Source organism: Dipodomys merriami, unplaced genomic scaffold (assembly GCF_024711535.1).
Source record: "Dipodomys merriami isolate MVZ:Mamm:240054 unplaced genomic scaffold, mDipMer1.0.p SCAF_68, whole genome shotgun sequence".
Lineage (NCBI taxonomy): Eukaryota > Metazoa > Chordata > Mammalia > Rodentia > Heteromyidae > Dipodomys > Dipodomys merriami.
In genome coordinates this window covers 90398-116667 of record NW_027206268.1, presented here as the reverse complement: position 1 = coordinate 116667, position 26270 = coordinate 90398, and the positions used below count along the sequence as shown (strand labels likewise).

General features: G+C 54.8%; 2 protein-coding genes across 6 annotated transcripts; both read right to left on the bottom strand.

Annotated features, from left to right (window-relative positions):
- Positions 1-391: 391 nt before the first annotated feature.
- On the bottom strand, positions 392-4467 carry Lsmem2 (leucine rich single-pass membrane protein 2). Its single transcript, XM_070005269.1, has 4 exons — positions 4341-4467; positions 998-1111; positions 721-906; positions 392-525 (listed from the first exon to the last, which is right to left on the bottom strand). The coding sequence occupies exons 1-4, from the start codon at positions 4360-4362 to the stop codon at positions 392-394; spliced, it is 456 nt and encodes a 151-aa protein (XP_069861370.1). The 5' UTR covers positions 4363-4467.
- Positions 4468-5767: 1300 nt separating this feature from the next.
- Sema3b (semaphorin 3B) lies at positions 5768-22950 on the bottom strand. 5 transcript variants are annotated; one of them, XM_070005309.1, is made up of 19 exons: positions 22843-22950; positions 22503-22583; positions 17648-17834; positions 16759-16916; positions 16546-16608; positions 15789-15908; positions 15607-15697; positions 15294-15413; positions 11006-11151; positions 10556-10667; positions 10375-10444; positions 10137-10281; positions 9395-9614; positions 8765-8856; positions 8619-8660; positions 8006-8163; positions 7849-7904; positions 7615-7754; positions 5768-6647 (listed from the first exon to the last, which is right to left on the bottom strand). In XM_070005309.1, exons 3-19 carry the CDS (start codon positions 17754-17756, stop codon positions 6255-6257), a joined length of 2235 nt encoding a protein of 744 aa, XP_069861410.1. In that variant the 5' UTR covers positions 17757-17834; positions 22503-22583; positions 22843-22950; the 3' UTR covers positions 5768-6254. The 5 variants fall into 5 exon arrangements, with proteins under 5 accessions (XP_069861410.1, XP_069861409.1, XP_069861411.1 ...); XM_070005308.1 differs by having other exon boundaries at positions 22503-22578; XM_070005310.1 differs by lacking the exon at positions 22503-22583.
- Positions 22951-26270: the final 3320 nt, after the last annotated feature.

Genomic DNA, 26270 nt, shown 5'->3' with positions numbered 1-26270 from the left:
TTTTTCCCCAGGGGGCCTCCCCCAATCTGTCTTTGGAAGTTGAGGCCGGACCCTCCCCCCCACACACACACACACTGGGAGTCCTGGCAAGAGTGGGTGACTGAGCAGGGTCAGCTATTTCTAGACTTCTGAGGGTGGCCAGAGGCTGCTGACCGGCCACGGAAGGCCGCCAGTAAGACTTAAGTGCCCCAGCCTTTGACCTTGGGACATCCAAAGCATTGCCCTGGCACCAGGAGGCTGGGCCAGGCCTGGCTGGGGAAGTCAGCAGAGGCAGGCGGCTAGAAAAAATGAGAAAATCTCATCAAGAAACTAGGGTAGACGCAGCTGGCATCGGGAGCAGAGAGGCGAGGCCTGCCAGACACCCCCAGACACGCCGGGCCCCGGGGCCCCCTCAGCTGGGCGCCCGGGCGATGCTGGAGTTGAGCCTTCGGAGCTGGCTGAGGCTGGCGAGGCGCAGCCTGAGCAGCGTCTCTTCCTGTGTGCGCAGCGTGTGTGCCAGCACCCGCAGCGATTCGCTCTGCAGCACTGGGGGGGGGTGGGGGGGGACTGTCAAGCGTTTGTGAAACCCGGGCAGGTCACATGCCACCCCATGGCTTCCCCCACCAGCCCAGCTCCAGGGGGCACCCACTGACCCCCCTCCCAAGTCACACCCAATCGTCCTCACTGCAAACCCCACCCCACGCCTCTCCTCTCGTCCCTCCTGCCCTGCCCGTCCCTTACCACTCAAGTACACAGCCACAATGGCCAGCGCCAGGCAGGTGAACACCAGCAGGGCCAGGAGCAGCAGGAACCCCCCACGGCCACAGCCCGGGCCGCAGCCTGCCTGGGCACACAGCGACGGGGACAGCACGCCCAGCAGCTCGTCCCACGGCCGCACCTCTTCAGCCAGATAGGGGCGCAGCAGGCCTGCAGAGAGGATGGATGGGGGGGGGTGCCGCAGGTGCATTCTCTTTCCTCTGTGCCCCAAACATCTACCCTTCACCCCTGCCCTGCTCACCTCCGCTGTGCAGGTCGCTGATGGACTCCACATGGTGCAAACGCACCTCCTCCAGCACATGGTTGGGGGCCAGTGGCGCCCTAATCCTCTGGTTGTGCATCGGTGCCACCGAGTCTGCAGGAGCAGTGGGACTGATTGAGCCAGCAAGTAACCCTACCCTTCTCCCAGGTCGCTTCAGGGGTGCGGGCTGGGAGGGCGCAGGCTTTGGCTTGTAAGTTCCCGTGACTTCAGGAATGACCTGTGGCTTGGATCCTGGAAGAGTCCTGGCCCCTACACGGGTGTGAAGGATGATGGAGGTATGCCCGACTTCCATCTTTATTTCTTCCAGCTTTCCTTCTAAGCACCTGAAGATTTGTTGTTGTTGTTGTTCTTGGTCATGGGGCTTGGATTCAGGGCCTGTTTTCCCTTGAACCACAGCACCACTTCTGGTTTTCACTGGCGATAAGTCTTAGGGTCTTTCCTACCCAAGCTGGTTTAGAACTGAATCTTGCTAGGTGTCAGTGGCTCCCGCCTGTAATCCTGGCTACTCAGGAGGCTGAGATCTGAGGATCATGGTTCAAAGCCAGCCCAGGCAGGAAAGTCCATGAGATTCATCTTCAGTAAACCACTCAGAAAACGAGAAGTGGCACTGTGGCTCAAGCGGTAGAGTGCTGGCCTTGAGCTGAAGAGCTGAGGGACAGCACCGAGGCCGAGTTCAAGCCCCACAACTGACAAAAACAACACACCCCCCCAAAACTGTGATCCTCAGATCTCAGCCTCCTGAGTAGCTAGGATGACAGGCGGGAGCCACCGGCGCCCAGCTGTACCTGAGGATTTATAGGCATTTCTTTCTCTGCTCATTTCTAGAAAAATAGTTCATCAGCAGAACAAAGCTGTCACACAGCTTTGGTAGTTTAGCTCTGCCTCTTCTGTCCTCGACCGCTGTACACACATCAGGCTAAACTTTAGGGGCCTGGACAAACTTCTCCCAGACTTCGGCAGGCCCATTCCAGCCATTTGAAAGCTTTTTGGGCAAGTCTTTGTCCCACCTTTAACAAATTCAGTGGGGTTCAACTATTCTTGAGTGAACCCTGCCGTTTTCAATCAGCATCCCTACAGGATTGCCTGCTTCATCAAACAGATTCACATGCCCTGCAGCCATCTCTATGAGGCTGACTGACCATTTAGGTGGTTTCCTGTTGGCTTCAGAAACGAATCATTCCCAGGATCCCCATCCTTGAGTATAAAGTCGCCCCCGCTCTCCCAATTTCCTCAAGTTATTAAGGCTAATTCCCAGAAGTAGAATTACTGAATACAAAAGCAGGATTTTTATTTTTATTTATTTATTTATTTTTTTGGTCGTGGGGCTTGAATTCTGGGGCCTGGGGCTTTCTTGCCTGGGCTGACTTTGAACTGTGATCCTCAGATCTCAGCCACCTGAGTAGTTAGGATTACAGGCGCCCAGCTTTTTTTCCTTTAACATACTATCAAATTGTCCTGAAATATGTCTGTCCAAGATGAGCACCTGTACTAGCTGCTCAAGAAGCTGAGGTCCAAGATTCTGCCAGCCGTGGGCAGGAAAGTTTTCAAGACTTACCTTCAACTAACCACCAAAAAGTCAGAAGTAAAGCTGTGTGGATCAAGAGAGAGTACTAGTCTTTTTTGTTGTTGTTGGTCGTGAGGCCTGAACTCTGGGCCTGGGCGCTGTCCCTCAGCTCTTCAGCTCAAGGCTAGTGCTCTTCCACCTGAGTCACAGCACCACTTCAGGCTTTTTCTGCTTATGTGGTGCTGAGGAATTGAGCCCAATTCCTCATGCATGCATGGCAAGCGCTCTACCTCTGAGCCAACCAGACTGACTTCAAGCCCCAGAACTCACACATATAGACCACACACACACAAATTACATGTATACATGTGCACATGTACTTGCTAATTTGAGAGACAAAAACTTGCCTTTTTTTTTTTTTTTTGAGTTGGTCTTGGGGCTTGAACTCTGGGCCTGGGTGCTATCCCTGAGCTCTTCAGTTCAAGGTGAGCACTCTTACCAGTTGAGTCACAGCGTCACTTTTGGTTTTCTTGTGGTTTATTGGAAATAAGAGTCTCATGGAGGGCCTGGGAAGGTGGCTCAGTGGTAGAGTGCTTGCCTCACATGCATGAGGCCCTGGGTTCGATTCCTCAGCACTACATAAGCAGAAAAAGCTGGAAGTGGTGCTGTGGCTCAAGTGGTAGAGTGCTAGCCTTGAGCTGAAGAGCTGAGGGACAGTGCCCAGGCCCAGAGCTCAAATCCCACGACTGGACACCCCCCCCCCCAAAAAAAAAAGTCTCATGGACTTTCCTGCCCAGGCTGGCTTTGAACTGTGATCCTCAGATCTCAGCCTCCTGAGTAGCTAGGATTATAGGCATGAGCCACTGGCACCTGGCAATCTTACCTTTCTTGATTTGACTTTTTTTGCCTAATTACCCACTCACAGGTTGTGCCCATTGTGTTGTTTCTGTACTTCGTGGTTTTAATGATTTGAGCCATCTGAGTTTTGTATTTGGCAGCATGGAGATTTGAATTCAGGGCCTCATGCTTACTCAGTTTGATCACTTAGCTGGCGCTTACCTCTTTTCTTTATTTTTGGTCATAGGGCTTGAACTCAGGGCCTGGACACTGTCCCTGAGCTCCTTTTTGCTCAAGGCTAGCCCTCTACCACTTTGAGCCACAGTTCCACTCCTGGCTTTTTCTGTGGCTAATTGGAGATAAGAATTTCACAAACTTTCCTGTCCAGGCTAGCTTCCAACTGCAATGCTCCAATCTCAGCCTTCTGAGTAGCTAGGATGACAGGCGTGAGCCATCAGTGCCCAGCTTAACAATGCAATGCAAGAGTCGGATGCTAGTTTCCCAGCTCCGAAGTAGCTGAGGTTCAGTCTGATCAAACTGAACAACCCCAAACTCTTAAGCCTGTTAGGAAAATGCAGGCACAAGATGGGGGAGAGACCAGAGGCCAGTCCTCAGGCCAGGTACCCAAATGCTTTCTGTACTCATTGCCCACACCAGTCTTCGTTTCCTCCCTGAAAGGCATGCCGAACAGATCAACAGATGCCCACACCCACTTGGGCACAGTCTGGAGTAGATAGCTCCTCCCCACACCTCCCTGTGGTCCACAATCAGGAGAACGGAAACAGGGCCTGGGGCTTGGGGAGTGGTCCCGGGCAGGGCAGGTTCGTTCTCCAGGCTGAGGGCCAGCTTCCTTTTCTAGAGTTGGGGCAGGAAAACTGATGGCAAGACAGTAAGGTCAGTTGGACAAAAGTGGGATCTCCGTGTGGTCCACAGGATTGGAGGACTGAGGCCTTACCCTCCCTCACGGTCCCCCTCTCCTACCTTCTTGGGTCTCCTCCGGCATGGTGAGTGGTGGGCAGTCAGGGGGCTGATGAAGGTACCCAGTAGCAGGAATGGACAAAAGCAGCGGTGGCTCCTCTGGGAGCCTGAAGAAAGCTCTGGCTGCTTCCCAAACTGGACCTCAAATAGGCCTGAGCTCATCCCCCCGGGCTATATTTAGAGAGAGGCCACTCAGCTAGGAGAAGGGGAGAGACGACCCACGTGGGGCAGCTTACACTTCATGCCATGAGTTCTGCCAAGAGCAGTGCCCAGGCGCCCGGGGATCTCCAGCAACCATGCATGCATGCACGGATCCTTCATCTACAATAGGCACTGGGGAGGGGCAGGGGGGAGATAGTAGGCCCACTGCTAATACCATGAAGTGGGCCAATTTTGGCTGGGTGAAACTTGCCGCCGGTGGCTTACACTTGTAATCCTAGCTATTCAGGAGGAGGCTGAGATCTGAGGAACAGGGTTTGAGGCCAGCCCAGGAAGGAAAGTTCGTGAGACTTTATCTCCAATAAAGTACCAGAAAATGAAGTGGGGCTGTGGCTTAAAGTGGTAGAGCTCTAGCTCAGGGACAGTGCCCAGACCCTGATATCAAACCCCATGACTGACAAGGAAAAAAGAGAAAAGTGAAGATAGTATTTTTTTGTGTGTGTACTGGGACCTTGAACTCAGGGCCTGAGCACTCTCTTAGCTTTTTTGCTCAAGGTTGGTTCTCTACCACTGGAGACACAACCCTACTTAGAGCTTTTTGGTAATTAATTTGGCCTAAGAGTCTTACGGGCTTTCCTGCCCAGGCTAGGTTTTTTAATTTTTTTGGTTGGTCATGGGGCTTGAACTCTGGGCCTAGGCGCTGTCCCTCGGCAGTCCAGCTCAAACCTAGTGCTCTACCACTTCAGCACCACTTCTGGCTTTCTGGTGATTTATTAGAGATAAGAATCTCAAGGACTTAACTGCCTGGGCTGGCTTTGAACCTCGATCCTCAGATCTCAGCTTCCTGAGTAGGATGACAGGCGTGAGCCACTAGTGCCAGCTGCCAAGTTTTTGTTGGTTTTTTGGTCGGTCATGGGGCTTGAACTCTGGGCCTGGGCGCTATCTCTGAGCTCTTCAGCTCAAGGCTAACACCTGAACCACAGCACCACTTCAGGCTTGCTTTCTGCTTATGTGGTGCTGAGGAATCAAACCCAGGGCCTCATGCATGCAAGGCAAGCGCTCTACCACCAAGCCACCCACCTTCCCAGCTCTGGGTTTGTTTTCTTAACACTCTGCCCTTAGGCTATGTAATGGAGAATTTCAGAATCCCCAAAGCTCCTGCTCCCCTCTTCCCCCCATCCCCCAGAACCTGCTTGGTTTTGCGAACAGCTAATCCTTCCCCCCTGGACCAGCCCTGAGACCACACAGCACTGAGACCACACAGCAAAGTCTTAGGAGTCGCGGCTGCTTGCTGGGGCCATTCCAGCAATGGCTGATAATGTTGTTTATTGATTCATTGCATTATTTTTAGTGCCTCCGGCCTGCCTCGCCCCTTGCCCAGCCCTTTCACAACTTTCTTCTGCACAGCTGCTTAAGGAGAAAGAAGGACCCCTTTCTCCTGCAGGGTGGACACCCAGATCTGTGGCCTGAGGGCTGACGGCTGTGGAGCCCCCCCCACGCCCCCTTTTTCCATCTTCACCTTCGAGGCTGGATCCGGGGCGGGGGGCGCGCGCTGCCCTTTTAGGGCTACATTCAAGGGTTATCCTGTTAATAAATAAGCCGGCTGCAGCCGCCCCCTCTCGGCCAGGGCCTGGCAGGTGCCATCACCCTCCGTCCGGGCACCCCCCAAGGTGCCAGCCCCAAGGACACACATCCACCATCAGTCTTGGCTGCAGTCTCCCCTCCTGGCCGGCTCTGCGGCGCCGCAGTACACCGCCATCACCACGGGGTGGCGCTGCGGGGCCCCCGCTCCGCGCGCGGCTCCGAGGCACGCATGCGCCGAGGGCGCCGGGCGGGCTGCGGCGGCCGGCACATGCGCAGAGAGCCCGCGCCGCCGCCGCCGCCGCCGCCGGGTTCCACCAGCTGCAGGAAGTCCCGGTACCAGAGCTTCGGGCCCGGCGGGGCGGGCGGCGGCGGCGGCGGCGCGGCGTCCTCGGCCCGCACCAGCCGCTCGGCCTGCGCGGCGCCCAGCACGTGCAGGGCCAGGCGGCGCAGCGGCTGCGAGAAGCCGAGCTCCACCGCGGCGCAGCGGTAGGCGCCCGCGTCCTGGCGCCGCAGCCCGCGCAGCAGCAGGCCCCGCGCCGTGCGCTCCGCGCGCGCCCCGTCCGGCACCTGCGGGGCGGGCGAGAGGGGGGCGCTGTCCAGCCGGGAACCGCGGGGACCCGACGCCTGCGACCCCCGCTGCCCAGGAGGGACTGAGACCGAGGCGATCCGGGTTCGAAGCCCACCGGGCCCTGGAGGCTGGGGAGACGCCTTTCCCGCCCAAAAGCATAAACCGTGGGGTGGGTGCTGCAGGGATTGTGGCTCAGTGGTGAGAGGGCGTGCATGAAGCAAAAGCAGCTCAGGGACGGGGCTGGGAAGGTGGCTCAGGGGTAGAGCGCTTGCCTTGCATGCTCAAGGCCCTGGGTTCCATTCCTCAGCACCACAGAAGCAAAAAGAAAAGAGCTGGAAGTGGCGCTAGCCTTGAGCTGAAGAGCTGAGGGACAGCGCCCAGGCCCAGAGTTCAGGCCCCAGGTCTGGACCCACAAAAAGGGGGTGGGGTGGGGGAAGGTACCCACAGGTGTGGTCAGCCTTCAGGGGGTTCCAACAGGGTAGTGGTCTCCTGAATCAGATCAGGGGATTGATCTCAAGGGGGAAAGTGAGGATGGGTCTCTCCCCAGCTGGTGTGTGTGTGTGTGTGTGTGTGTGTGTGTGTGTGTGTGCGCGCGCGTGTGTGCGTGTGTGCGCGTGTGTGTGTGTGTGTGTGTGTGTGTGTGTGTGTGTGTGTGTCTGCTTGGAGGAGACTTCATGGGGTTGGATTTCTTGTTTTGTGGATCATGGAGCCTGAACTCTGGGCCTGCGCACGGTCCCTCAGCTCTTCAGCTCAAGGTGAGCGCTCTTCCACAGCGCCACTTCCAGTTTTCTGGTGGTTCATTGGAGATCAGAGTCTCACAGACTTTCCTGCCCGGACTGGCTTTGAACTGCAATCCTCAGATCTCAGCCTCCTGAGTAGCTAGGATGGCACTGGGCATGGAGTTGGACTTCATGTGGGCCCGGTGTGTGTGTGGGGGGGGGGCCCAGGCAGCCTTGGGGGGCTCACCTGGTTGTAGGCCGTCTCCCCTGCACGCTGGAAGGTCCACTCCACGCGGGCCTGCAGAGAGCGGGGCTCACACTCCAGAAACACGCTGCCGCCCTCCACGCCAAAGACCTTCTGCTCCAGGAGCGTGGGGCGAGAAGAATCTTGAGACAAGGGAAATGTCAAATTTGGACAGGGCAGGGCAGGGCAAAGGCATCTTCAGGGACTGAGGCTTTGGGGAGCAGATGAGCTACTCACCCCCGGAACACAGAGAACTGGGGTCACCGTGTCTTACATCTTGTCGCCGGAAACGCCTAGGGTTGGTATGTGTGTGGGGGAAACAGGACATTAGGATGGCTGAGTCCCTTCCCCCACTGTTAAGGGTGGCAAGCAGAAGGATTCCCACCGCACCCACCTCTTGGCAGTAGGCTGGAAGCGAGTGCATGCCACCCCGTCCCACGCACAATAAGGATCACGGGCCAGGCAGCATTCCGCACAGACGCGGCCGTGGGCAGCACAACGGTGCAAGGCGATCTGGGCCACGGCGCTCCGGGAGGCTGCATACAACTGTTGCTAGAGGACAGAAGAGGCTCCAGGCTGATGGTACCCGCCTCCTGCCCACCAGACATCCAATCCCCATGCTTAACGGGGATGTCTCACCTTCCCAAGCCACGGCCTAGGCCAGCCTGGCACTGGTGACTCACGCCTGTAATTCTAGCTACCTCAGGCTGAGAGCTGAGGATCGTGGTTCAAAGCCAGCCTGGGGTGGCAAAGTCTGTGAGAGTCTTAACTTCAGTTAGCCACCAAGAAAAATAATCTGGCAATGGAGTTGCGGCTCAGGTAATAGAGTGCTAGCCTTGAGCTCAGAATCTCAAGGATAGTGCCCAGGTCCTGAGTTCAAATCTAGGACTGCCTTCTTCCACCACCCCAAACCTGGGGGCTGGTAACTATCAAGGCTGAGATGGTTAGAGTTTCTGGGATACAAATTCAGTCCATCCCACCCTCCGGCCTTCTTTTTGGTTCCTCACCCTCTTGGAGGAGATTTGCAGGCTGGTAACTGCGGCTGAGTCCTGAGAGGGAGCAAGAAAGGAAGATGGAATAGGTGCTTACTTAGCTTTGTGCATGGGGGTGGGGGTTGGGGGGAGGATGTTGATGACTAGGGGTGAGTCCTCACCTCAAACACATGCAGCTCCTCTAAGAGCAGACCCTCTGAGCTAGACCAGCTGCCCTTGGGGACCGAGATTACCTTCAATACTGTACCCACATCTGCAGGGAGAAGGGAGAGAGAGAGTGGCTATTGAATTCAAACTGACAAATCTGTCAGGGACAGGAATCTCCTGCTTCACCCTCTGTCCCTGGTTGGGTCATAAAGAGGCAGAGTGTGCACTGGAACAATCAGGGAGCTGGGCACTGGTGGCTCACGCCTGTCATCCTACCTATTTAGGAGGCTGAGATCTGAGGGTCGTGGTTCAAAGCCAGCCAGGGCAGAAAAGACCCCATGAGACTCTTATCTCCAATGAACCATGTAAAAACTGGAAGTGGAACTGTGCCTCAAGTGGTAAAGTGCTAGCCTTGAGCACAAAGAGGCTCAGGGACAGCATCCAGGTCCTGAGTTCAAGCCCCAGGACTAACAAAGAGAGAGACACACACACACACACAGACAGAGAGAAAAGAAGAAAGGAAGGCAGGCCAGAGTTTAGACAAAGATGCAGGGATGAGACTGAACAGGACTAAGTGCCTTTGGTGTAAGGAAGGAGCCGTGATGGTGTCCTGTGGGTGGCTGTGTGCACGTGTGAACACTGACCTGTGCCAATGAAGAGGACATCATAGTGTCCATCGGCAGCTGCTACGCGGTCTACAGCGAGCTGGGTGAACGTATACCCAGCTCCCACTTGTAAGAAGAGAGGGCGCCCCCCCATGGGCAGGATTGAGTTGTACATGAGAGGGTGGTTCCGGGCAAACTGGATGACGTCTTCAGGAAAGTCCTTGGTGGAACTGAAGGTGCCGAAGGTCTTACTGGGACACTAGGGAGGGCAGGGAGTAAGTGGGAATACGGGTCAGGGGAGATGGGTGGATAGTCCTCCATTCTAGGTCTCTGGGATCATGGGAGGCAGCAGGAGACAGGGAAGTGCCTTAAAGATTTCAGCCTTGGGCTGGGAATGTGGCTTAGTAGTAGAGTGCTTGCCTAGCATGCATGAAGCTCTGGGTTCCATTCCTCAGTTCCACATACACAGAAAAAGCTGGAAGTAGCACTGTGGCTTAAGTGGTAGAATGCTAGCCTTGAGCAAAAGAAGCTCAGGGACAGTGTCCAGGCCCTGAGTTCAAACCCCAGGACCAGCACACACCCACACACACACACACACACACACGAAACCATCAACCAAGAAGACCCCAGGGACAGTGTGCAGGCCCTGAGTTCAAACCCCAGGACCAGCACACACACACACACACACACACAGGAAACCATAAACCAAGAAGACCCCAGGCCAAGTTCTCTACCCTTGAGACCTGAAGTGAGTTGAGGCAGGGGTCCCCTAGCAACGCACCATGCCAGGCCGGGGGTAAGGGACACGGCCCTGGTAGGACACCCACTGGTGTGTGGGCCCCTCCTTGTGTGCAAAGGGCCCCAGGAAAGCGCGGCGAATATCGTTCATGCTGTAGACGCACACGGCAGAGCCCTGAAAGATGCCACTGTGGAAAATGACAGGAGTGGAATGAGGGGGACCCAAGGAGGCCAGCTGGTTGTCCCTGGGGAGGGGGTGTCCCCCACCTCCAGCCCCTCACCTGGAAGTGGAGAAGACAGCATAGAGCAGTGGGGTCTGTCGGTCCCTGGAGGACAGCAGGAATACATCCTCTGCAGGGAGAAGTTCTCATTGAGGGGAGGGCTGAGGGGGGTGAGGACAGCCCTGGCCCAGCGAGGCTCCTGACCCCCTCTTTCCTCCCACCCTCTGCTCAAGGCACTCACGAAGCTGATCGAAGTGGGTGTCACCCTCAGCCCCAGATACGGAGCACACTAGCCTTGCCTTCAGGAATGTTGTCCACTTGTTGACCAAGCTGCGTTGGCCACCCATGTCATTCTGCCAGGAAAAGGAGATCCCAGGGGATAAGAGGAGGGCGTCAGCTGGGCACTGGTGGCTCATGACTGCTCAGGAGGCTGAGGTCTGAGGATCATGGTTCAAAGCCAGCCCAGTCAGGAAAGTCTGTGAGACTTAGATCAAATAAACCACCAGAAAACTGGAAATAGTGCTGTGGCTCAAATGGTAGAGACATAGCTGAAGAGCTGAGGGACAGTGCCCAGGCCCAGATTTCAAACCCCATGACCAACAAAGAAGAAGAAGAAGAGGAGGAGGAGGAGAAGGAGAAGTTGTCCAGTGAGCAAAGGGGCAGAGGGCAAGCTCTCTCCAGACTCCCTTACCCGGCAGATCTGACCAACTCGAGACACAGTCAGGCGTCCCATTGCAGGGGCTGATTCTACAGCAGATTCGTGGAAGAAGAAGTAGATTTTATCATCATCGGGGTTCTCGCTTTCTGGGATCCAAAAGACCTTGACAAACTTGGGTTCTAGTCACAACAGGCAACATCAGAGAAGCAGGCGTTAGTTCTCTTCCCCACATGGAACCCACATGCAAGATGACCACAAAGTGGCCAGCTACATGGGGCAGACCCTAACAACCAGCCTCTAGTACTGAATTCCTAAGATCAGCCTGCAATATGCAAAGGAAGCCACGAGGTGGCAACACAGAGCATCGCTGCCTCACACTGGCTGAATCCATAAGATCAGATTGCAATGCATAAAAGATGCCACAAGGTGGCAGCACTGAACATAGCTTTGAACTCACTGGCAGCATCTAACCACATGCCTCCCTATTGAATCCATAAGACTAGGATGCAATTAATAAAACATGCCACAAGGTGGCAGCACAGACCATGGCCACCTCATACTGGCAGCTACAAGAGAGGACCCTCTAAGCACCAGCCTTCAGTACTAAATCTATAAGATCAGGCTGTAATGCATAAAAGAAGCCACAAGGTGGCAGCACGGACCACGGCTTTCTGAACTCACTGGCAGCCTCTAACCACCAGCCTCCAGTACTGAATCCATAGGATCAGACTGTAATGCATAAAACATGCCACGAGGTGGCAGCACAGACCATGGATACCTCATACTGGCCTCTACAGAGGAGCAGCCTCTAATCACCAGCCTCCAGTACTGAAACCGTAAAATCAGAAAGCAATGCATAAAAGCCACGAGATGGAAGCATAGAGTATGGCTATCTGAACTCACACTGGTTGGTGCCCAGGTGCAGGGCAGGGTTCCTGTCCTGGACATTGAGTACAGGGGTGGTATGGACAGTTCATACCCAAGGGGTCTCCCACATAGGGATCTTTGTGGGCCAGGCCCATGCCAGGCCCCAAGGTGTATGTCCACCCGCCTCTCCTCATTCAGCGGGCACATCAAAGAGGTAATTGTGGCTGCTGAGGCAGAGACGGGACATGGAGTGGCACCCAAAGCACCACCCTGGCAGGGACTGGGGCTCACTGAGGAAGGCAAGCAGGCCCAGGTGTAGTTGCTGTGAAAAAGAATGACCACTATGTGTGCGTGCTGTGCCACAAGACCTTAAAGTCGGTGAGCCTGGGGCTGAAGGCTGGTGTGGCCCACAGCTGCCCTGTCCAGCCATACAGTGGCAATACAGACCTTGTCTATCTGAACTCATTGGCAGTCTCTAACCACCAGCCTGAATCCCTATGATCAGACTGCAATGCACAAAACATGCCACACGGTGGCAGCACTGACCATCTCTGCCTCACACTGGCAGCTATGTGGAGGAAACCTCTAACCACCAGCCTCCAGTACTCAATCCACAAGCTCAGACTGCTGTTTACAACAGAAGCCACGAGGTGGCAGCACAGACTATGGTTTTCTGAACTCATTGGCGGCATCTAACCTCCAGATCAGAGTGCAATGAATCAAACATGACAGACCATGGTTACCTCATACTGGCAGCTACAGGGGATCAGCCTCTAATCACCAGCCTTCAGCACTAAATCCATAAGATCTGACTGCAATGCATACAAGAAGACACAAAGTGTCAGCACTGACCATGGCTATCTGAACTCACACTGCCAGCCTCTACCCACCAGCCTTATGAACGCATAAGATCAGACTGTAATGCATAAAGCATGCCACAAGGTGGCAGCACAGAGCATCTCCGGCTCACACTTGGGAGGTCCTGGGAACAGTATCTAATTACTAGCTTCCAGTACGGAATCCATAAGATCAGATTGCAATGCATAAAGAAGCCACAGGGCCAGGTGCTGGTGGCTCATGCCTGTAATCCTAGTTATTTGGGAGGCTGAAAACAGGATCTCAGTTCAAAGCCAGCCCGGGCAAAGAAATTCCATGAGACTCATCCATCTCCAAGTAATCACCAGAAAACCAAAAGTGGCCCTGTGGCTCAAGTGGTAGAGTGCTAGCCTTGATATGAGCTCAGGGACAGCGCCAATTTCAAGCCCCATGACTGACAAAATAAAATAAAATAAAATAAAAAAGAAGCCACAAGGTGGCAGCACAGACCACAGATCTCAACTCACACTGGCAGCCTCTAACCACCAGCCTTCTGTACTGAATCCATATGATCAGACTGCAATGCATAAGACATGCCACAAGGCGGCAGTACAAACTATCACTACTTCACAGGCAGCTTCGTGGGGCACCACTATCCACCAATACTGAATCCATTTCAGTGTAATGCATAGACCATGCCACGAGGTGGCAGCACAGAACATCACCTCATACTGGCAGCTACCTGGGAACAGCCTCTAATCACCAGCCTCCAGCACTAATCCATGAGATCACATTGAAATACATAAAAGAAACTACAAGTTGAAAACATAGACCTTGGCTATCTGAACTCACATTGGCAGCCTCTAACCACTAGCCTCCAGTACTGAATCCATATGATAAAACATGGATAAAACATGCCACGAGGTGGCAGCACAGAGCATCTCCATTTCACACTGAGAGCTATGTGGAGGCAGCTTCCAATACTGATTCTCTAAGATCCAACTGTGATGCACAAAACATACCACGAGGTGGCAGCACAGAACATATCTTCCACATACTGGCAGCTACCATTTACCAGCCAGTACTAAAATCAGATTGCAATGCATAAAAGAAGCCACAAGGTGGCACCACAGACTATGGCTATCAGAGCTCACACTTGGCAGCCTCTAATCACCAGCCTCCAGTACTGAATCCAAAAAATCAAACTGCAATGCACAAAACATACCACAAGGTGGCAGTACAAACCAACATTACTTTAGCTGCTAAGTGGGGCAGCTTCTAACCACTAGCCTCCAGTACTGAATCCTTAAGATCAGATTGCAATGCATAAAAGAAGCCACAAGATGGCAGCACAGAACATGGCTAGCTTAACTCACTGGCAGCCTCTAACCACCAGCCTCCAGTACTGAATCGGGAAGATCGGATTGCAATGTACAAAATTAGCCACGAGGTGGCAGTAGAGACCATGGCTACCTGAGCACCCAGGCTGGAACCTGAGCTTTCTAACCTTGGCCCCTTTCTTCCTCAGACTAAGGAGGGAAATGAGGCATTTGGTTTCGCCTCCATTCATACATCTTCCTCCCAAACTGACTAGGAGTTCCTTGATCTGGCTTCAAATCCTCCTGCTGGGTCCCATGCACTTAAATTACTCCAGTCTCTGACAGCTCGATCCATTATCATTGCTAAGCTTGAGTTTGCTTCTGTTCTTGCTTAGGACCTTTGAACTACTTGTTCTTTCTGCCTGGGATGTTCTACTCTTGATTCAGGATTTATTTATTTGCTTGTTTGCTTATTGTATTGTTGTCCTGATGTTGATGCTTCAACTCAGCGCATGTGGGTAGCCTCAGTTTTTTCTGAGTGCTCAAGGCGAGCACTCTACCATTTGAGCCACAGCTCCACTTCTGGCTTTTTGCTGGTTAAAATTGTAGATATGAGCCGGGCGCTGGTGGCTCACGCCTGTAATCCTAGCTACTCAGGAGGCTGAGATCTGAGGATCGCGGTTCAAAGCCAGCCCGGGCAGGAGAGACCATGAGACTCCTATCTCCAATAAACCACCAGAAAACCGGAAGTGGCGCTGTAGCTCAAGTGGTAGAGCGCTCGCCTTGAGCTGAAGAGCTGAGGGACAGCGCCCAGGCCCAGAGTTCAAGCCCCACGACCGACAAAAAAAAAAAAAAAAAATTGGAGATATGAGTCTCATGGACTTTCCTGACCTGGCTGGTTTTGAACCATGATCCTCCGATCTCAGCCTCCTGGGGGTAGCTAGGATTATAGGCATGAGCTTTGAGCACTTGCCTTTCAATTCTGGTTTTCTTGTGGTCTCTGGGAACTCACATCTTCCCTCAATAGTGTGACTTGCTTTCCCCAACACATCTCTTTTTCCTTTTCTCTCCGTTCTCTCATTGTTTTCACAGCCCCTGACATGAATCATATTTTGTCTTTGTTCTGAGATGTGTGAAGTTGGGGTAGAGGCTGCACCTGTCTGTCCCTGTAACCCGCCCCATACCCAGTGCCTGGCTCAGGGTGGGATTATGGGAGCTACTTGGTGGGAGGTCTCTGTTGCTCATGTTACCACTTCTTGGCCCCTCTCCAAGGTGGGAAGATGGCTGCCCCCTCCCTATAGGCCCCACCAGTCTCTCACCGTTGAGCCAGCGGGAATCATGGGGCTCTGTTCGGAGACTCGGACGCTGGCCCAGGCTGCGAAAGATGGTAAAGTCCCGGCCCATGAGGTCTGCTGCCACCCCTGAATACAGCTCTTCCCCTGTGGACAGGGCAGGCGCTGCTCAGCCAAGCTGAGGGGTGCTTCTTGGGGGGGAGGGGGGAGGAGCTCTAGGGAATCAATCAAGATAATAGGGGATCCCTGAGGAACTCTTGGGAAGGTTCTGGAGTCTGTAAGGCATTCTGGGAGTTCTATGGAGGAGCATGGGGGGGTGGTCCCCAGCCTGGAGACTTACCCACCAATACGGATGCAGCCCTGTGCCTTGGGTCATAAGGACTCTTGCCCTTGCCATCTTCAAACCTGCTTTCTAGCCGGAGCATGGGTTCCTGGGAGGCAGGGGAATCATGAATGCCAGGCTTTCCTTCATCCTCCGAGTCCCCCCCCCCCCCCGCCCTCCGCACCGAGACCTGGGCTCACCTCCAGCCGGTGGCCCACCTCCACGAAGGCACAGGTTGGGTGGAAAGCCCCAGTGCCACAGGCCAGCAAGTGCGTGTGGTTAAAGGCGTGCAGCAGCTTCACGAAGTTCATGCACTCCGTCTAGAGGGGGCAGTCAGGGGCCGTGGTAATGTGGCTTCCCCTGGGCGAGGCAGCCTGAGAACATTCCAGTACACCAAGCGCATCCCATCCCTGATCTTTTCTTTTTGGGCAGGGCCTGGGGCTTGAACTCAGGGTCTGCCAGTTGTCCCTGAGCTTTCTTTTTGCTCCAGACAGATGCTCCACCATTTGAGCCACAGCTCCACGTCTGGCTTTTTGAGTGGTTCATTGGAGGTAAGAGTCTCACAGACTTTCCTGCCGGGGCTGGCTTCAAATTGTGATCCTCAGATCTCAGCCTCCTGAGTAGCTGGGATGACAGGCGGGAGCCACTGGTGCCTGGCTTCATCAGCTCAGGCAAATACTAATACTGAAGGCCTTGTGTGACCAGCCGAGCCCTCATAGGGCAAACCTGGGAGGGGTATGGACCTGCACAGTCTCCCCCTCCCCTGTCCCCCCCCCATGACTCAGAAGCACCCAAGAAGAATCACATGGGCCTCCACCCTGACTCACCACCTCCAGATCTCAGCTACCTCGACCTCCCTGCCCTTACCCCCAGCCAGAACAGGCAAGCCTCTGTCTCCGCTCTGCTCTGTGTCTGGGGTGAGGGGCTGACCCCCCCCTTGCCCCCCCCAGCACTCACGCTAATGTCCTTTCCAGCCCAATTACACTCTTCTCTCCACTCCACAGGGGCGGGCCAGACCAGCTGGAGGGGACAACGGGGCAGATGCAGGTTAGTGACCTCACAGGCTGGATCCTGGGGTTCCCCCTCCCCATTCCGGGAACCCAGCCCTTTGGGTCTGTCTGGGCAGCCTGGAGTTGCCCCCTATGGCTGAGATTCGGGGGTCCCCTGCACCTTCTTGGCCCGCTTGCTGATGTCGTCCAGGCTCAGGGAGGCCACGTGGTTCTCGGCCCCCACGAACAGACGCCCGCGCTCTTCATCCACCAGCAAAGCATCGTAACAGCAGGTCCGCTCCAGCCGAAAGGTCCGGAGACCATGCCAGGTCTGGAGCTCTGCAGGGGACAGGGAGACGGGGTGGGGGGGGCACCACCGGGCTGGTGAGGTCTCTGGGGAGCAAAGTCATTACCAGGGGCCGGGCCTGCACACAGGCGCTTCGCAGGGTGGGTGATACAGCCCCCTCTCCCCGCTGCCTCCCCCCAGGAAGAGGAAAGCAAGTGGAGGAAAGCATGTTCAGACAAGCGGCGTCTCTAGGCTAGCTCACTGGGAGGCTAGGCTTATGGATGCCAAGAGACCAGGAGAAACAACTAGAACCCCAACTCTGCAAAAGTCAGGCTGAGGTTTCCTCCCTGGGTCATCCGGTGTGCAATCAGAATTGCCTAGCCAGGGCTCATCCACTGCCTTAAGAAGCACCGTCCTGTCCAAAGGGAGTGGGAACGGGGGGGGGGGGGGGGTGTCTCCGATGGGTCCTCTAATTCTGACTTCCTTGTGGCTCCAACTGAGGGAGTTAGGACTGCTGGGCTAGGGGATGCGCCAGGAACCCGTTGCTATGGAGACGGGAGTGGGGGGGGGTCTTCTTGGGAAATGCATGCAGAGCCTGTGGGCCCAGAAATGAGGGGGGTGATGGCCAGGAAAGAGTTAACTGGAGATGGGCTGGAGATGCCAATCTACTCAATAAGGGCTCTGGTGACAGGCAGTACGATGACCTTATTTATACAGGGAAGCGGGGGTGCCCCTTTCCTGCTCACCCCAAGCTAGGCCCCTCCAGCCTGCCAGGTGCACCTACCTTGAAAGGAGAGCCGAAGTCTTGGGGGGCTGGGGACGGCACTCCCCAGCCCCACTGCCCAGAGCAGGGCCAGGCCCCGGATCATGGCGGCGGCCTGGGCCCGCCCCATGCCGACAGCTCAGGGGACTCAGGGTTCAGCAGGCGTATGCTGAGGAGCCTGGAGCTGCCCTGGACTCTGCCCCGAGATCTGGAAGGGAGAAGCGAGTAGGCAGCAAGGGCAAGGGGAGGGAGGGAGGCTGGGGGGGGAGTCCCCAGAGATCAGATTTCAGCCTCTAGGGAAAGAGGCTGGAGGGGGGGTCACATTGCACTTCCTGAGCCCTCCTGAGCCCTCCCTTCCGAGGTGCCCCCGGCCTGGCCACAATCACAGACACACCCACAAGGAGCACACCCTCAGGGTCACCCAACACTGGCAGGCGCCCGCCCCATCACGTCACCCTGCCAAGTACCCTCCCCTCTTGCACACACGCACGCGCGCGCGCACACACACACACACACACACACACACACACACTTTCTGTCAGCCTGTCACGGGGGTGGGGGCCGGGGGGAGGGTAAGACTGGGAGTAGGTTGGAGACTGAGCCCTAACAAGAAACACAGGCTGGATCCAAGAGGGTGGGTGCCGGTGATGGTGTGCATGTACATGCGTGTGCACACACACGTGTGAATCTGAGAGCAAACACGTGTTGTGCTTCGCATGCACAGTACCACATGTGCACACACGTGGTATTGTGCACGTCCATGCGGTGTGCCCATGTGGCATGTGCGTGCTTGGTACACATGTGCCACACATTTGTGCATGTACAAGTGTGTGTGTGTGCGCACGCACACTTGTATGAGTCTCATTAGGCAGGCAAGTGAACAAATAAAAGTATAATAGCAGCTGGGCACTGGTGGCTCACACCTGTTTAATCCTAGCTACTCAGGAGGCTGAGATCTAAGGGTCACGGTTCGAAGCCAGCCTGAACAAGAAAGTCCGTGAGACTCTTATTTCCAATAAACTACCCAGAAAAAGCTGGAAGTGGGGCTGTGGCTCAAGTGACAGAGCACTAGTCTTGAGCACAGAGAGGTTTAGGGACAGTGCTTAGGCCCTGAGTTCAAGCCCCAGGACCAGGGGGGAAAAAAAAGTATAATAATATCAGCTGGCCACCAGTGGCTCACACTGTCATCCTAGCTACTCAGGAGGCTGAGAGCTGAGGACTGAGATTCAAAGCCAATCAGGGCAGGAAAATCTGTGAGACTTTTTATCTCCAATTAATCAGCCAAAAGCCAGGAAGTGGAGTTGTGGCTTAAGTGGTAGAGCACAAGCTTTGAGTGAAAAATAGCACCCAGGCCGACTAGTACACACACACACACACACACACAAGCATGGCATCAATCACTTCCTTTGGCACCAAGACAGTGGTAAAAACCATTCTTTAGAGAGAGAGAAAGGCTGCCCAGGAGACCCAGGGCTTCTAACAGGGCACTGCTCAGCTCCCATGCCAGATCTAGCAGCCCCTGAACTTTATGCCTGGCTCCCCGCAGAGGGCAGGAAGGGGAGAGATTGTAGAGAGATTCTGTGAAGTCAGACATTAGACTCAACAGAAACTAGAAACTAGGCGGGGGGGGGGGGGGGGGGGGAAGGGCGAGGGGAGGGAGGGCTGCAGCTCACTCTCCCCCCCACCCCAGATTCCTACTGGTCAGATTCCCTGACCCTCCAGTGGATCTAGGGGTCTAAAGCCAACATGAGTACCTGGCTGTACCAAGAGTTCTGAGAGAGCCGGGCACTGGTGGCTCACACGCCTGTAATCCAAGCTACTCAGGAGGCTGAGGATTATGATCTAAAGCCAGCAGGGACCAGGAAAGATCTCTAGGAGACTCATCTCTCTAATGAACCACCAAAAAGCCAGGATGGAGTTGTGGCTCAAGTGGTTGTGCCCTAAGTCTTGAGTGAAAAAAGAAAGCTAAGGGCTAGCACTCAGGCTGTAACCTCTAGCTCCCCCAAGCCAGCCACCGCCCCTACATGGCCATAAAGTTTGCAAGAGCTGCAGGGTGGATCTGGTGACTGGGAAGGAAGGCAGCCTGGACCGGCTGAGGATGGTGACTAGCCAGAGTGGAATGGACACAAGGGTAAGAAAGGTAAGGAATAACCATTTCCCTGTTGTGCCTCAAGCCATGGGTCCAGGAAGTCCAATGGCCAGGCCAGGCAAAGAAGACAGGGAAAAGCATGGTAGCAAGCATCTCTAGTTGACTCCAGGTCCCTCACCAGTCCCTCCATAACTTAGATCCCAGGAAGAGGGACAATGTGCTGCTCAGATGTCACCTCTACTCCTAATTCTGGGATGATGCTAGAGTGGAGGGACAGGGGCTGGGAAGGTGGCTTAATGGTAGAGTGCTTGCCTAGCATGCATGAAGCCCTGGGTTCGATTCCCCAGTACCACATATACAGAAAAAGCCAGAAGTGGCGCTGTGGCTCAAGAGCGCTAGCCTTGAGCAAAAGAAGCTCAGCGATAGTGCCCAGGCCCTGAGTTCGAAACCTAGGACTGGCACACACACACACACACACACACACACACACACACACAAAAGTGGAGGTCAGGGGAGGGGTACCCAACTTAATACTTCAGCTCCCTGGCATACAATGGCTACAATGACAGCCAGGTGACAATTATGAGAATCAGGATGGGGAAAAAGACAGTGGAGGGGGGGAGAGGAGAGAGGAGGGGAGGTCCAGCAAATCTCAAGGGAGGGGTGTGTGTGTGTGTGTGTGTGTGTGTGTGTGTGTGTGTGTGTGTGTGTGTGTGTGTGTGTGTGTGTGTGTGTGTGTGTGTGTGTGTGTGTGTGTGTGTGTGTGTGTGTGGAGACCTCCCTGCCTCCAGCCTTTCCCAAGCTGGCAGAACTGTGTCCATCCAACCAAGGCCAAGTACTGGTGAATGGGTCTCCTACACCTTGGGGCCTCCACTGGGCAGGGCTTGACTTGAAGCTGCACTGCAAAGGAATACGGCCCGGGTGCCTTGCGGTCAGGCGGGAACCGAAGTAGAGGGAGACTCATCTCAAGGTCCTGGGGAAGGGGGACTGTAGGGCCATGCTGTAGCTCCCTAGTGGACTGACCTGGCCAGAAAGCAGGCAAATAATGGGGGGAGCGGGGGCAGTGGAAGCCCCAGAGGGATGCAGCCCTGCCTGAGCGTTGGGTTTCCAGGATGAGATCTTGCCCAACTCCTGGGCTAGTTTCATCTCCCCTCTCATGCAGGCAAACAAAATTCTTTTGGCTGTTTACAATTTTCCACTTCAGCAGCCAAGAGCAGCAAGTGGCGTTGAGGCCCCCGTCCACCCCTCCCGTGTCCCCTAGGTGCCCCCATTGCCTTCAATTCCCCAGACCCAAGGTCACCAGTCTGTTTAATCCCACACCAATACTCTGCCCATGGGCTGGGAAGGTGGCTCAGTGGTAGAGCGCTTGCCTTGCATGCATGAGGCCCTGGGTTCGATTCCTCAGCACCACATATACAGAAAAACCTGGAAGTGGCGCTGTGGCTCAAGTGGTAGAGCACTAGCCTTGAGCTGAAGAGCTGAAGGACAGTGCCCAGGCCCAGAGTTCAGGCCCCACGACTGGCAAAAAAAAAAATCAATTCCATTATTCTGCACATTCTGCATTCTCATTGGGAAACTGGACCAGGACCCCCCCTACCCATATTCAGGATACTACACCCCCACACACACCCAATTATCTTTCCAACAACCTGAGACTCAACTCCCAGTCAAAGAAAATGGGCTGCCAAAAATAAATACCAACAAATAATATTAGAAAATAGCCAGGCACTGGTGGCTCACACCTGTAATCCTAGTAGATTGTAATCTCAGGAGACTGAGATATGAGGATCACAGTTCAAAACCAGCCCAGGCAGAGAAGTCCCTGAGACTCTTATCTCCAATGAACCACCAAGAAAATCAGAAGTGGTGCTATGAATCAAGTGGTAGAACATTCACCTTGAGCTGAAGAGCTAAGGGACAGCACCCAGGCCCAGAGTTCAAGCCCCACTACTGACAACATAAATAAATAAAAGGCTGGGCAGCAGTCTATGAGACTCTTATCCAATTAACTATCAAAAAGCCAGAAGTGGAGCTGTGGCTCAAGTGGTAGAGCACCAGAGCTGAGCAAAAAAGCTAAGGAGCAACACTCAAGCTCAAGCTCAAGTTCAAGACCCAGTGCATACATGCACACACATTTACACACACTTGCACGTGCACACACACACACACACACACAAATGGGCCAATCACCTGAGCCCTACAATTTGCCCTTCCTCCTTCAGAAGGAAGGTAGGTGGATTATTCAAGTCGCCAGTGTCCCTACAGGTCTCCTTTCTGCTCCTCAGCCCCAGGTCCCAGTATGTCAGTGTCCTGGGGGGGCCGGGAGGTCCCCATAGAGACTGCACTCCAAGAGGCTCTATGCCCATGGGGTTATGATGGGGCTCCTGAATCTCCCCAAATACTGGAATAAGAGACAGCTTGAACCTGGCTCTCAACCGAATTGGCAAGCCAATGAGAAGAGGAGGGCTGGGATCTCTCCCACTGCCTGGGACCCCTTCCCTGGGACCCCCATCCCCACCCTTCTGCTGGCCCAGCTCCTCGGACCCTACCTTTGGCTGGCATACCTATGGAGACAGGCCTGTCTGGGTTCTTGTTCTGGGGCTGCCCACTGATGGCACTGTCTGCCCAGCCCCAGAACCTGTCTCCTCACCCCTCCTCACCCACTGGCTGGGCCCCCCCTTTCTGCAGCCCTGCCTAGACTCGGAGTGGGGTGGCTGGGGTAGGATACCCATTTGAGGAAGGTTTTGCCAATCCTGTCCGGGCCCAGCCTGGGCTGTCGGCTCACACCTGCTTTCGCCATCAAGGCTGGAGGCAGTTCCACATCACCAGCTTTTCCGGAGAGCCACGTGGGCGCCAGGTCCCGCTGTCCTTAGGAAGGGAGGTGGGAGGAGGAGGATGGGGGGGGCGAGGTGCGGGGGGTAGGGCAGAGCCATGAGCAGACACTTGAAACCTAGCTACTTCTCTGGTATTTTAATACCTGTCACGGCAGATCTCTGGGGGGGGGGGGGGGGCAACGGATCTGTTGGGGGGATGAGTGGGCCTTCCACCCACCCACCCACGCATGAACCCCACAGTTCCGGCTCCACCTTCTCAGAGGACCCCCACCCCCACCCCACCCCTGGCCCACCTTTTTGGAAAGATCAGCTCCTCCCCTCCTGGCTGTTTCCTTTCCCTTCTTCTAAGGGCCATGGCAGGGCTGAGGTGGAGGGGCTGAAGGAGGGGCCACGGCGAACCCCAGCCTTGGGCTAAGGCCCTACCCCCTCCACCGCTTGAACTCCGCCCCTGCCCTCCCCGCCCTCCCCTCCTCCTCCCGTGCACATTCCTCCCGTGCTGAGGTCAGCTCCTTTGGGATGGCGAGCCCCCCCCCTCCAGCCACATCATAGCTCTTCTCTCCCTCCTGTTTTCTTCATTGCCCAGTAGGGTGGAGTGGGGAGAAGGGGGGTGGGGTGGGGGTGGGGCCTTCCCCAGAGCCCTGGGGGGGGGGGAGGGGCTACGCTTAGACTTCCGTACACATTTACAAACATGAACACAAACACTACCTCATTCCCTAGGTCCCCTAAAAATAGCCTTCCTGGGGTGCTGATGAAGGGGAGTCTCGGGATGATTGGGTGGAATATGGGTGAGCATGGGAGGGGCTGGGAGAGACCCCCCCAGGGTAATACAGGGAGAGACGGAATTGAGTGTCGACACTGCTGCTTGCCAGATGTGTGTCCCTAGTTGGAGATAACCTCTCAGGCAGTTATAGTCACCGGGCTAGACCGGTCTGATACATAGTACAGGCCCAACAAGTGTGCACTCTGTTACCCTGGCAGCACTGGGCATCCAGGCCCCAAAGGAAACCTTTCTGCCCAGACCCTCTTGTCATTTCCCCTCAATCCCCAACACAGCTATTTTCTTCTCTTCCTCCTCCTCTTCCTTCTGCTACTTTTCTTCTTCCTCTTCCTCTTCTTCCTTTCCTCCTTCCCCTATCTCTTCCTTTTTGTTTTGTTTTTGTTTGTTTGTTGGTTGGTTGGTACAGGGGCCTGAGTTCAGGGCCTGGGCCTGAGCTGGTTGTAGTTTTTTTAGCTCAAGACTATAATGCTCTACTACTTGAACCACAGCTCCACTTTTGGCTTTTTTGGTGATTCATTGAAGATCAATTTCTCCTGGACTTTTCCTGCCTGGGCTGGCTTCTAATCAGGATCCTTAGAATGAGGCTTGAAGACTCCTTCATCTTGTTTGAATCCCCAGAACTGAATCCTCCCATCCCCCGTATGATCAGAAAGCAACGTTGATAGTCAGGGGCTGGCAGCTCATACCTGTAATCTTAGCTATGTAGGAGGCTGGGACTTGAGGATTATGATTTACGCCAGCTGCAGAAAGTAAGTGCAGGAGACTCTAATCTCCAGTAAACTACTCCAGTAAACTACATGGGGGAGAGGGGGGGCTGGGAATGTGGCTTAGTGGTAGAGTGCTTGCTCAGCAAGCATGCATGAAGCCCTGGGTTCGATGCCTCCAGACTAAACAGAAAAAGTGCTAGCCTTGACCAAAAGAAGCTCAGGGACAGTGCCCAGACCCTGAATTCAAGCCTCAGGACTGGTGTATGCACACGCATGCGTGCATATGCACGCGTGTGCGCAAACACACACACACACTGAGTTGATGGGAGGGAATGGTAAATTATAATTTTTCTCCCAAGATCACCTAAGGGGCTGTAGCTCCAAGAAGAGAAACCAAGGCAGGGGAAAGGGACCTATGGCCTTGACCCCTGCCCCATTGGGCCCTGTGCGCATCACCACAGCTGGCAGGCTTGTATCTACTTGTCATGCAATTGCACACATGCTCTAGCTGGCTAGAAGCCATCACCCTGAGAGTGTGGCAGGGGCCGTCATACACCTGGACTGCATTTCTTGGGTTCTTTCAGAGTCCAAAAAGCAGCTTGGGAGCATATAAATCCCCACAGCAGGGATAGGGATGAGGGCCCAAGGTTTCCTTTAGGCAGTAGACATATATTTTGGGGTCAGTGTTCAAGGATAGACTCAGCCAAAACACACTGCAGTCATTAGCTTCCAGAGACACGCAAACCCGGCCACTGGTGTCAGAGCTGGTATACTTCAGCCTATCACTAACTTGGCTCTCTTCGTCTGAGGGTGTGTGTGGAATGATTCTGTGGAACTCTGGGGAAGAAGGAGAGAGAGGGTTTTTGGACATCAGAAGCTATGAGGCTTCCTTGGAACATACTGAGAAGTGACTCCCAGACTTGACAGTCCCTGCAGCTCTGGCCTTGGAGATCCATTCCCCATTTTGTCCCTGGCATCTAGACCTCTGCCCACCTGCTGGCCTGGGCAGAGAGCCTTCCAGCCTGCCTCCTTCCCACAGGGTCTCTTTCTCTTTTTTGTGTCAGGACTAGGGCTTGAACTCAGGGCCTGAGAGTTGTTCCTGAGCTTTTTCTTTTTTTCTCTCTCAAGGCTAGTTGTCTACCACTTGAGCCACAGCTCCATTTCCAGCTCTTTGGTAATTGATTGGACATAGTGTCTCATGGACTTTCCTGCCTGGGCTGGCTTCAAACTGCAACCTCAGCCACCGGAGTAACTAAGGATTACAGGCATGAGCCACCAGTGCCTGGCTTCCCACAGGGTCTTTGAATGCTCTCTCCTCTTTAGGCCTCACTTAGAATTTCTCTTTCTCTTCCCAGCTGTTCCCCTGGCCCACAGATAGGTTAAAAATACCAAGGCTGCCACCACATCAGTCACCAGAGCAACTATTTCAAGTGGGCCAGGCCCTCTTGGAGTTGGATCAGCCTCGTGGCATAGCTGGGGGACAAATCCTCCTCACATTGGAACCACTAGGAGCCTCCGTGCTGTAGTTGGTTTTGCATATTGTTAAGGGTCCTGGGCCTCAGAGCTGCAGCTGTCGGAGGGTATGGGCAAGATGGGCTTCCTTATACTGGGAGAGCTGGGGGAAGGGACACACAGGGATCAGGGAACAGGGGAATTTCCCGTCAGGAACAGCTCCAGGCTGTGTGTGTGTATGTGTGTGTGTGTGTCCATTTCATGGAGTCCCCGCAGTTAGGGTTCAGGACACCTGGGAAGGTCTGTCTTGCCTGTTGCCCCCTCCTCCCTGAATGGCTGGGAATTTCCCAACAGTTAAAAAGACAAGGCCGATTGAGAGAAGCCGCCTCCGCCAATGCTGGGACAATGGTGCCTTATGCCCTTGAAGTCAGAACTGGGGTGAGAGGGCCGAGGGCAGGTGGGGGCCCGGCTCTGTGTGCACCCGGGGAAGCCCTTGATTGCCAAGACCCCACCGGAGCCGGGTTCAAGGAGGGGGGGGGATGCCACCCAGGGAGGGAGGCGGCAGGGGTGTGTGTGTGTGTGTGTGTGTGTGTGTGTGTGAGATCAGGGGGACAATACCCAGCCACTCAATGGCGCTCTCTGTGTGTAAGGCTCCCCTCGGGATAGAAGGAAGGAGCCATCTCCGGTGCCTGCTTCCTGGCGGGCGGGCATGGCGGTCCTGGAGCCGCTCCAACCCTGATCGCGCAGCCAAGGGTTCGGGGTGTGTGTGTGGGACGGTGTCCAG